General features: G+C 38.1%; 1 protein-coding gene across 1 annotated transcript; it reads right to left on the bottom strand.

The window, feature by feature from the left end:
• Positions 1 to 4209: 4209 nt before the first annotated feature.
• On the bottom strand, positions 4210 to 5415 carry LOC119527368 (GTPase NRas-like). Its single transcript, XM_037827295.1, has one exon. It carries the CDS (start codon positions 5382 to 5384, stop codon positions 4815 to 4817), a length of 570 nt encoding a protein of 189 aa, XP_037683223.1. The 5' UTR covers positions 5385 to 5415; the 3' UTR covers positions 4210 to 4814.
• Positions 5416 to 12424: the final 7009 nt, after the last annotated feature.

Below are 12424 nucleotides of genomic sequence, written 5' to 3' on the forward strand. Positions count from 1 at the left end.
GTGATGTTGGCTTCGTAGGATGAGTTAGGAACTGGTCCCTCCTCTTCAATTTTAGGAATATATTGAGCAAGATGGGTGTTAATTCTTCTTGGAATGTTTTGTAAAATTCACCAATCAAGTCATCTGGTCCTGGACTTTTCTTTGCTGGGAGGTTTTTGATTAGTGAGTCAATCTCTTTATACTTTATTGGCATGATGAGATCTTCTATTTCATCTTGACTTGTGGTTATTTGTGCATTTCTAAGAATTTGTCCATTTCATCTAGGTTATCTAATTTGTTGGCATATAGTTATTCACAGTATCCTCTTACGGTCCTTTTTATTTAGCAGGGTATGCACTAATGTCTCCCCCCTCTTCATTTCTGATTTTAGTTTTTTCTCTCCCCTCTCTTCTTTTCTTTGTCTAGCTAAAAGTTTGTCAAAATTATTAATCTTTTCAAAGGGTCAGGTTTTGGTTTCATTGATTCTCCTTGTTTTACTTTCTATGTATCATTTACCTCTACTCTGATTTTTTTTTTGTTTCTTCCTTTTGCTTGCTTTGGGTTTAGTTTGCTCTTCTTTTTCTCCAGTTGTGAGGTTAGGTCTCTGAATTGACCTCTATTCTGGTGTGCTAGAAGCTGCTGTTATGCAAAATACCAGAAATAGATTTGGCTTTTATAAAAGGGGTTTATTTGGTTATAAATTTACAGTCCTAAGACCATCAAGTGTCCAAACTAGGCATCAACAAGAGGATACCTTCACTGAAGAATGGCTGATGGCATCTGGAACATCTCTGTCAGCTGGGAAGGCATGTGGCTTGTTCTGCTGGTCCTTTCCTCCCAGGATGTGTTTCAAAATGGCTTTCTCCAAAATGTCTCTGGGCTGTTGTCTTAGCTCCTCTCTCACAGTTCCTATGCGTCCTTGCTTCTTTCTCCCAGGGTGTTTCTCTCTAAGCATCTGGGAGTCCTCTGTTTGCTTCTCCAGGGCAAACTCTGAGATTCATCTCTTTGCCTAGCACCTCCAAATGTCCTTCTATCTGCATCTCCAAGCATCTCCGAGCATCAGAAAGCTTCTGGGTCTGTGTTCATTCTTACTTATCTCTTAAATATTCCAGTGAACTAATAAAGACCTACCTTGAATGCACAGGGTCCACACCTCCATGGAAACAATTTAATCAGAGGTCTCACCCATGGTTGATTGAGTCACACTGGAAACACTCATTAGGTTCCACCCTAAACAAAAGACTAATAAATCTTCCCCCACAAGATTGCATTAAAGAACATGGCTTTTTGGGGGACATAATACATCCAAACTGACACAACTTCTTACTTCTTTTTTTTTTTTTTTTTTTATGAGTAAGCAAAGAACTTCCAGTTTTTATTTAAAAAAAATCATTTATCAAGAAAAATATTCAATCAAATTAAAAAAAAAATCAGAATGGATTTACAATAAAATAGTCAACTTAAAATATCAGCCCTTTTATTTAGGACCAAGGAGGCCAATAGTTCCCGTTTAAACAGCAGAATTGCACAACTGATATTTTACCTATATTTGATGGCACAGAAATATGTCATACAACTTGAGCGCCTCCTCCCCCTCCAGAGTAGAGTTCATATAATTGCTTCTTAGGCTTTTTAAAATCATGTTATATTTTGAAATATACCCGCAACTACTCTGATAATGAGAACACTTTTAAAACAATTCTTATAGAAAACAGAATATCTTAAAATAATTTTGTGGTATGTTAGACTGCTTAAAGAAACTTAGCAAAGATGAAAAGTAATGTACAAGAATTATAGTTCCTTGTTTATAGCAACCACCTAAATAAAATATTTTCCCTAATTAATTATCCTCGCTTCCTGTAATTTATTAGCAAAGATGAATTACAAGAAGCAGACTGCACCATTTTTTGGTTTTCGGTTGTAGCTGCCAGCTAATATGTTCATGACCGTAAATGTGAAGCAAAATACGATTATGCTAAAAAATTCTGGAATGGGAAAAACCCAAAATATCTCTTTAAAGTTTTTCTCTGTCCTTGCTTTCAAGTCAAGACAAAAAATTCACAGCAGTTGAAAGGATGGTGAAAGACTATGGGGCCCACTAAAGTAAAATTATGATTAATTTTACCTATTACACTCCTAAAAGTGCTAATTGTAATTAAGTATGATATTTTATTACCAAGTAACATTCTATAATAAGCTTTGAGTAAAACAGCACTTTACAGATTAACAGATTAGTTATGGTAGCCTTTAGATAAACAGAACATCTTAATTTTACTCTTAAACTTGCAACCTTAAAAAAAAAAATACATGAAAGAATATGTAATTTATGACAGCTGGCCAGGTACTTACCTTGGGGAAACAGATTTTCAGATTTTGAAGTAACCTAACATTGTTTTCAGTAATCACAAACATATTCAAAACACCACATTTTATATATCACACTAACTGAAGTTATTCAGCTGTTTTTTAAACTATAGTTTTGTCACACTATTGTGCCAAAACTCATACCTAAGCTCAACTTAAGATGATAATAGAAGAACATTTTCAAGTCTGACTTTTGGCCCTATTTAGATACTGCTGTGCTTAGAACATACTTTAGAAAACTATAAGGAGATAAGGGCACAAGAGCTTGAAATGAGTAACTATCTCTTTCTCCTTAATTTAACATTAAATTTAATAGACTTTTTAGGAAGAGTCAAGCTAACAGTCATATAGACACTTTAAAAAAGAAGATCGGTTGAGGTTGTAAGCCTCAACCAAGCCTCAAGAAAACATTAGAGCAATGCTCCAAAAGAAGAAAAAAGAGAGAGCTTCTGTTTACAGACGATAATGGTGCTATGAAATCTCCCAGAATCAGCACTAAGGAGCACAACTCTCTGGGTTTATTATTCTCTGGGCACAGTATGTTTCTTCCCCTCTTCTTAATTCCTTTCAAGGTAATATCAAGTTTGCTTATCAAATGAAGATTCAAACTAGATGGAGGACCTTAGCGAGTATTTAGAATTAGAAGATTATAGAACAGAGAGTGGCCATTTGGAATTATCCTTTTATCAAAAGCTATCCAAGTCTATTTTGTATTTTATTCCTTTCTCAAACAGCAATTTCAATTCAAAGACTACTTATTTGGAACAAACTCATCAGCTTTGGATATCTGGTATGCATAGACTAATCAAAATCTGTTTTAAATCCTTCAGAGGACATTATGTATAAAGAAAAACTTTTTAGTTTTGATTTGAGGCATTCTCATTCTCAAAAAAATATTTAACACGAAAAAACCACTGGCTTAATTTAGAATTTCTACATGGCTTAAAAAAATGTCTAAGTACTTTATTCATAAAGAATTCTAAACTGAGCTTCCTTAGTATACCAAGTCATGGTGCAGGATTTGTGCTAAGTGACCTCTTTCCTTGCAAGGGCCTACAGCATGCATCTGGCAGAACTACTACCTGGAATTACTGGTGCAATGTGCTAATGTGGAAGAATTTCTCTCTCTGTGATGCTAACTGGCTTGTTCAAGTTTTGAAACTGTGACCCTGGTTCATCAGCACCATACTTTACCCAAATGTAATAACTAATCAAGTACCCGTTGATGTGGGGTGAGGGGCACAGGGTGGGATGAGAAGGAGATTGAGGGCAATAGTTATATACATCATCAAGATACCATGATATGCAGTAAAAATGTAACTTGTCTGTTAATATATTGCATTTGAGGCTTGAAAAGAATTAATCACAGATATTAAACAAAACTGCACCCAACTTTTTTACAATATCTGAACACCTGCAAATGCAGAGCTCTCTGGTGTGACCCAAATTTGAATATAAGTGCAAGTTCATAGAACATAGGTTTATCAGTAAACTAGAAGAAACAAATAATGTACAATTTATAGGTAGTAGCCTACAAAAAAATGTGGAGATTAGGTAAAAATTAAGTGAGATTATTCATAATTGTTTCCAGTTTCCACTTTCTCCTTGGAGAGCCCAAAAACAGGCCCCTGGAAGACCAACTTAATACATGTAAGAAATGGCATCTGCTACCATATAGATGTATCTTTCCTTCAAAGGACAGACTGAACATAAATATATTTCAGACATTCATTTTCATAATGTTTTTTGAGACATCAACTCCACTGAAGTACTATAAAGGAAGTCTACTGTAAAGAAAGTCTTCTGGGAAAAAGGCACTTTGTTGTCAAAGTTGGATTTAATTACATGAAGTTGAGAAGACTAGGATAGACTCAAAAGTCAGTATTCACTTTTGTATTTATGAATACAGAGCAGATGCCAGTTTAGAGAATGTAGCCGAGAGCATTATAAACAAACCAAACAGCAACATTAACTATATTATCTGCAAAACAGTAAGTAATTTATGACATTTCTCCAAAAACCAACACAGTTCCAAGTTCAACAGTAAAAAGAAAAAAAAAGTCACCAGCAGTTGCTACTTTAGAGCTCAAGACACTGTTTCCAACAGAATTTCATGTCTACAGTTTGGTTCTCTGTTTCAAAGCATGAATTGTTTTTCAGATGAAAAACCTGGGGTGGTGCAGGGAGGGGTTGGGTTGGGGGGAAGGAGGACACCCAAGGCAGAAAATACTGGGGAGTAACAAGAGGTGCATTTCTCTGGTCAGACAACCAAGTGAGGAGGTAGTTATTCTGAGAACTTCTCAAATAAAGAATATTGTACTGATCTACTGAGAGCTGGGGAAGTAGCAGGAGCTTCTCTTTGAGACTGAAGATAGCAACAGGAATACTTCTCCTCTAGGGAAGTCAGGACCAGGTGTCAGTGCAGCTTGAAAGTGGCTCTTTTCTGATGATAGAACTATCTAAGTATCTTGTTACATCACCACACATGGCAACCCCATACAACCTTGAGTCCCATCATCACTGCTGTTGAGTTTTTTCATTTGGTATTGACGTATTTCTCTTACCAGTGTGTAAAAGGCATCTTCGACACCCTGTCTGGTCTTGGCTGAGGTTTCAATGAATGGAATCCCGTAACTCTTGGCCAGTTCATGGGCTTGTTTTGTGTCAACTGTCCTTGTTGGCAAATCACACTTGTTTCCTACCAGCACCATAGGTACATCATCTGAATCTTTAACTCGCTTTATCTGCTTCCTGTAGAGGTTAATATCTGCAAGTGACTTGCTATTATTGATGGCAAACACACAAAGGAAGCCTTCGCCTGTCCTCATGTGTTGGTCTCTCATGGCACTGTACTCCTCTTGTCCAGCTGTATCCAGTATATCCAACAGACAGGTTTCACCATCTATAACCACCTGTTTTTGGTAAGAATCCTCTATGGTGGGATCATACTCATCTACAAAGTGGTTCTGGATTAGCTGGATTGTCAGTGCGCTTTTCCCAACACCACCTGCTCCAACCACCACCAGTTTGTACTCAGTCATTTCACACCAGCAATAATCTCAAGCTCCGCTGCCTCCGTTTTGGACAGATTCAGGTCTACAACCGGGAAAAATGCTGGAGACCCTGGAACCGCCATGAACAGCCCCCACCAGGGAGTGGCACTTCCGGCCCTTACTTCTTTTTTAAGGTAAGCATTTTGAGTTATAAATTTCCCTCTCAGTGCTGCCTTTGCTGCATCCCATTAGTTTTAGTACATTGTGTTTTCATTTTCATTCACCTCAAGGTATTTCCTATTTTCCTTTGTGATTTCTTCTGTGACCCTTGGTGGTTTCAGAGTATGTTGTTTAATTTCCACTTATTTATGAATCTTCCAGCTCTCTCTCCATTTATTGATTTCCTACTTCATTCTCCTGAAGTCAGAGAAGATACATGGTATGACTTCAATATATTTATATCTATTGAGGCTCGTTTTATGACCTAACATGTGGTTTTTATCCTGGATAATGACCCAGGTGCACTAGAGAAAAATCTGTGCTGCTGTTGGGTGAAGTGTTTATACATGCCTTTTAGGTCTACTTGATTTATAATATCTTTCGATTCTTCTATTTATTCACTGATCTTCTGACTAGATTTTCTATCCATATTGAAAGTGGTGTACTGAAGGTTCCTACAATTAATGTAGAAGCATCAATTTCTTTCTTTAAATCTGCCAGTATTTCATATATTTTGGAGCTCTGCCTTTAGGTGCAAATATATACATTGCTGTATCTTCTTGTTGAATTGACCCTTTTGTCAGTATATGATGACCTTCTTTGTCTCTCTTAACAGTTCTGACTTAAAGCCTTTTTAATCTGATATTAGGATACTACACCAGCTCTCTTTTGATTACTGTTTGCAAGGAATAGTTTTTTTCCACCTTAACTTTCAACCTACTTGTGTCATTGAATTTAAGGTGAATTTCTTCTAAAATAGCATATTGGTGGGTCATCCTTTTTTATCCATTTTGCCAGTATCTGCCTTTTGACTAGAGAGTATAATCCATTTATGTTTAAAGTAACTATTGATAATGTGGGAATACCCTCTACCATTTTGCTGTTTGGTCTTTGTAAGGATTGTACATTTTTTTTCCCTCAAGTTTTCCATTATTGCCTACTAGTTTCAAATTTACTTTATTTTTTGTAGTATAACATTTTGAGTCCCTTCTCATTTCCTTCTGTATATATTTTTCAGATATTTTCTTTGTGGATACCATGGAATTTAAATTTATCATCCTAAATCTTTGAAAATCAGTTTGATTTGACACCAGCTTAATTTCAATAGCATACACAAACAATATTCCTATGCCCTCTGTCCCCTACCTTGATCTTGTCATAAATTATATCTTTATATATTGTATTTCTAAAACCATAGATTTACTATTACTTTTTATGCATTCACATTTTAGAAACTGTAAGAAATAAAAAGTGGAGTTACATACCAAAAAACACAATGCACTAGAACTGGTGTTTATAATTACCCATGTGGTTACCTTTACTGGAGATCTTTATTTCTTTTATGCTGCTTCAATCCATAGTCCAGAGTACTTTCCTTTCAGTCTGAAGAATTCCCTTTAGCATTGCTTATAGGGCATGTCTCATGGTGACAAACTCCCTCAGCTTTTGTTTATCTGAGAATGTCTTAATCTGTCCCTCATTTTTGAAAGAAAGTCTTACTGGATATAAAATTCTTGGTTGGCAATTATTTTCTTTTATTTTCTTTCAGTGCTTTAAATATTTCACTCCACTGCCTCCTTGCCGCCATAGTTTCATATGGAGAAATTCACAATTAATCTCATTGGGACTATTTTTACATAACACACTGCTTTTCTCTTGTGGCTCTCAAAACTCTCTCCTTGTCCTTGGCATTTGACAGTTTTACTACTATGTACCTGGGCATGGTGCTCTTCAAATTTATCCTGTTAAGGCTTCGTTAGGCTTCTTGGATGTCTTCTTTAAATTTGGGAAGTTTTCTGCCATTCTTTCTTTAAATATTCCTTCTGCCCCTTTCTCTCTTTCTTCTCCTTCTGGGACTCCCATAATGCTCATGCTGGTATGCTTGATAGTGTCCCACAGGTCTCCTAGGATCTGTTCACTTTCTTTCTGCTCCTATCTAAATCATTTCCATTGTCTTGTCTTTGAGTTCATTGATTCTTTCTTTTGCCAGCTCTAATCTTCTGTGGAAACCCTCTAGGGAATTTTTTATCTCCATTACTGTGGTCTTCAACTCCAGTAGTTTTGTTTAGTTCCTTTTTAAAATTTCTATCTCTTTATTGAAATTCTCATATTGTTCACTCATTGTTTTCTAGATATCCTTTAGTTTTTTTCCTCTGTGTGTTTCTTTTAGCCCTTTGAACATATTGAAGATTGTTTAGTTAAAAAGTCTTTGTCTGATACGTCCAAAGTCTAGTCTTCTTCATTGATGCTTTCTGAATATTTTTCTTATTCCTTTGGATGGTCCAGCATTTCCTGTTTCTTTATCTTGTAATCTTTTGTTGCACACTGTACATTTTAATATTTTAAAGTGTTAACTCTGGAATTTAGTCCCTGAGCCATCTGTTCATTAATTTTGTTAACAGGTGGTGATATGACATATTTACCAGGAGCTTAAAAAACCAAACAAACCAATTCAGAAACACCTTTCATAGTTTGCATTGGTTTGTGCTCTCTTTCAGTGTTCAGCCTCCTATCAAGAAGAGCAGCTCAAGGAGAAAGTAAAATGCAAGGTCTCTGTCTTTTCTGAACCTGCGTCTTGTCCTGGGCTTGTGCTCACTCCTGGCTTTCAGGATTTCCCAATTTACAGGAATCCAAATGTCCCTTATATCCCCTATGAAATAGACTTTCTTCCATCCTGGCTCCTCTATTGTCTGTCTTAAAACCTGAAATCTTTTGCCCCAGGCTGCTTTGATTTAATTACTTCTTACACTGCTTTGGCTTTCTGTAATCTGCTTCTGTCTTCAGGGCAAGTTCTGGCAGGACAAGCCAGAGATGAGCGTCTTGGTTCAGTCTTTCAGGCTGCCTTCCAATAGACTGGCACCAACATACTATCACCCACTTACACACATAGCTGTTACTCTGCAGAGGGCCAGGGACCCACAGTGAGAGGGCAGGATGGCTCCACCCTGCATTGGGAGGGGCTGGGAGAAGGGACAGGAGGGGTGCCACAAACTTCTCCTACTATTTTATTTTATTTTTTTGGAATTAGACATGAGTTTAATAGGAGTTACTTATAGGAGTTATGGTTCTACAGCAATGGTGGGCCAGGCAAGATGGAAGTTAGTGCTCCACAAAAGCAGGAGTTACCAGGGGGTGGTTTATAGGGGCTAGCACAAGGAGGGTGTGAGAACAGAGGTTCAGCAGAATCTTGTGACACAAGGATGAGGAGATTTGTTATAAACAGTGGTCAGGGAAGGGGAGTTTCAATCCTTTGTTTACAACACATTTTATCCTTCCCTGGGGAGGGCTGATGACTTTTCTTTTTAAAATTTATTTTGAAATAAATTCAAAGTTATAGGAACAGTTGCAAAAATAATACAAACCCCATACACAGAACTCCAGCATACCCTGACCCCCCTCCCCTGATACCCCGATCCACCAACTTTAACATGCTGTCACACCACCATTTTTCTTTCCCTCCCTCCCTCTGTCCCTCCTTATCTATCATCCGTCTTCTATTGCTCTGTCTTCTGAACATATGAGAGCAAGCTGCACACATCCTTAAACAAACACTGTAATTCACATATACAATTCCCATGAGCAAGAACATTCTTTTATGCAATCCCATTAAGCACAGCTACGAAGTTCAAGAAATTCAACATTAATACAAAGCTTACATTCTATATTTCCTTTTTTTTTCCTTTTTTTTTTTCTCATGTCTCAGCTGTGTCCCTTTGAGCCTCCTGTCCTCCATCCTCAGATCCCATCCAGGATCATCCTTGGCATTCAATTCTCATCTATTTAGACTGTCTTTTTTTTTTTTTTTTCAATTGTGGAAACATATATACAGCCTAAATCTTCCCATTCCACCCCCTCCCTAGCATTCCATTAGTGGGATTAATCACATTTAGAATGTTGTAATGCTATCACCTTCCCACCATCCATTACTACAAATTTCCCTTCACCTCAAACAGCAACCGTACACTCATTTCTTAACTCCCCATTGCCCCTTCCCCCACTTCTCATAACCCATACTCTACTTTGCATCTCTATAGTCATATTCTCTGATAATTTCTTTGTGTTTACTGTGGGGCTTAAAATTAATCTCTTAAATCCATAACAATCTTGTTTTTCTTTGATACCAACTTAACTTCAATAGGACACGTAAACTATGTTCCTATACTCCTCCATTCCCCCACCTTTATATAGTTCTTGTCAAAAATTACATATTTTACATTGAGTCCAAAACCACTGATTTGTCATTAGAGTTTGCGTATTTTATATCACATAGGAAGTAAATAGTGGAGTTACAAATCAAAAATTACTGACTTCTATTTGTACACCATTGTGGTCAGAGAATGTGCTTTGAATATATTCAATTTTTTTTTTTAATTTATTGAGACTTGTTTTATGTCCCAGCATACGGTTAATTCTAGAGAAAGATCCATGATCACTAGAGAAAAATGTGTGTCCTGGTGATTTGGGATGTAAGGTTCTATATATGTCTGTTAAAATTCTCTCTCTCTCTCTCTCTCTCTCTCTTTTCTTTGTTTCTCTGTTGGTAGGGCTCCCTTTAGTATCTGAAGTAGAGCAGGTCTTTTATTGGCAAAATCTCTCAGCATTTGTTTGCGTGTGAAAAATTTAAGCTCTCCCTCAAATTTGAAGGAGAGCTTTGCTGGATAAAATATTCTTGGTTGGAAATTTTGCTCTCTCAGAATTTTAAATATGTCATGCCACTGCCTTCTCGCCTCCATGGTGGCCGCTGAGCAGTCACTACTTAGTCTTATGTTGTTTCCTTTCTATGTGGTGAATTGCTTTTCTCTTGCTGCTTTCAGAACTTGCTCCTTCTCTTCAGTATTTGAGAGTCTGATCAGAATATGTCTTGGAGTGGGTTTATTTGGATTTATTATATTTGGAGTTCACTGGGCATCTATGCTTTGTGTATTTATATTGTGTAGAAGGTTGGGGAAGTTTTCCCCAACAATTTCTTTGAATACTCTTTCTAGACCTTTACCCTTCTCTTCCCCTTCTGGGACACCAATGAGTCTTAAATTTGGACATTTTATTTTATCTATCATACCCTTGAGATCCATTTTGATTTTTTTGATTTTTTTCTTCATTCTTTCTTTTGTTCTTTCATTTTCTGTTCTGTGGACCTCTAGGACACTGAGTCATTGTTCAGCTTCCTCTAATCTTGTATTGAGTATTCAGAGTCTTTTTAATTTGGCCAACAGTTTCTTTTATATCCATAAGATCTTCTATTTTTTTTATTTACTCTTGCAAAGTCTTCTTTATGCTTTTCTAGGGTCTTCTTTATGTCCTTTATATCCTGTGCCATGTTCTTCTTCATGTCTTTTATATCCTGTGCCATGGTCTCATTCTTTGATTGTAGTCCTTTGATTAATTGCGCCAAGTACTGTGTCTCTTCTGATATTTTTGATTTGGGTGTTTGGGATTGGGTTCTCCATATCGTCTGGTTTTATCATAGGCATTAAGATTTTCTGTTGTTTTTGGCCTCTTGGCATTTGCTTTGCTTGATAGCTGTGATCTTCCAGGACCTGCAGGAAGGCTGTGCTATGTCACAAGTGCGTACTGTCCCTCAAAGGAAGCCCCGGGCCAGGCCATGCAGGGGCGCTCCCAGCCTGATGCAAAGATGGCTGAATGGGGTGTCTCCACCCCCCTCTTTTCACACAGCTCCACCTTCCCAGCTCCGGGACAACCAGCTTTGTATGCACCCAAGGCCACTGTCCATGGCTGATATTGTGGCATGTGTGCGGTGTCGTGGGATACACTCCCCATCACACTGGGTTTCCTGGCATGGCTCTGGGCTGTGGGCACAGCCCCAGGGCATCAGTGTCTCCAACCCCCCAGGGAGCTGGCTGCAAGCAGCACGGTTTCTCTCTCCTTTTGGCTTTCCCCTCTGGCCCCCCAGCCTGAGGGAATCAGCAGTGGTCTATCCTCCATGCCAGACACCAAGAGGTTGGCACAGCCCGCTCCTGCCGTGCTTCACTGCACGGTTCTCACCATCTCAACAGCAGCCGCTCCAGGGTTTCCTTTAAAAAAAAAAAAAAAAAAGAACTGGTCTGTCTCCAAACGCCAACCCCTGGTTTTCCCACACTGCAGCATGGTCACAGGACTTTCAGCCAGCTTACTCACTCATTTCAGAATGCAGACTCCCTGCTTTACCAAGTACATGGCCCCTGTGGCTTCAGCAGACCTTGTCCAGCTGGTGCATCACTGAAATTGGTATTCTGGGTCACTTTCTGTCTTTTATCTAGCATTTTTCACGGAGGTGTTTCCCTGCCCTGTCTCACCTAGCCACCATCTTAGGTTCTCCCTCTCCTACTATTTTTAAAGCTGCATTTTTTGATTCAACACTTGCCCAATTATTGCAACACTTTAACTGTTTTCTAGAGTTTTGAGGAAGAGACTTTGCCAGATTTTGCTAGTTTTTCAAAGATTCTGTGGGGAACAACACCCTAGAGCATCTTATGCTGCCAGCTGCCATCTTGGTCAACCAGAAGTTCACAAATTACAACTTCTTCTTCTTTTTTTTTTTCTTTTTTGTAGCCCATCTCTTCCCCTGGACTGCTAACTCTGCGATGGCAGGGCAGTATGTTTCTTACTATTGATGCAGTTCTAGTGCCCAATGGCCTGGCACAAGTAAGCAATGAATAAAAAGCAGTTACTAGAGAGCAATTAAGGAAGGGGGAACAATAATCCAAGGAGAACAGATAAGCTATTTAATGTTCTGGGGATGCCCAGGAATGACTATGGTCTGTTAATTTCTGATGGATATAGTAGGAACAAGTTCACAGAAATGTTGCTATATTAGGTAACTTTCTTGGGGTAAAGTAGGAACATGTTGGAAGTTAAGCAGTTATCTTAGG

Source organism: Choloepus didactylus, chromosome 1, assembly GCF_015220235.1.
Source record: "Choloepus didactylus isolate mChoDid1 chromosome 1, mChoDid1.pri, whole genome shotgun sequence".
Lineage (NCBI taxonomy): Eukaryota > Metazoa > Chordata > Mammalia > Pilosa > Megalonychidae > Choloepus > Choloepus didactylus.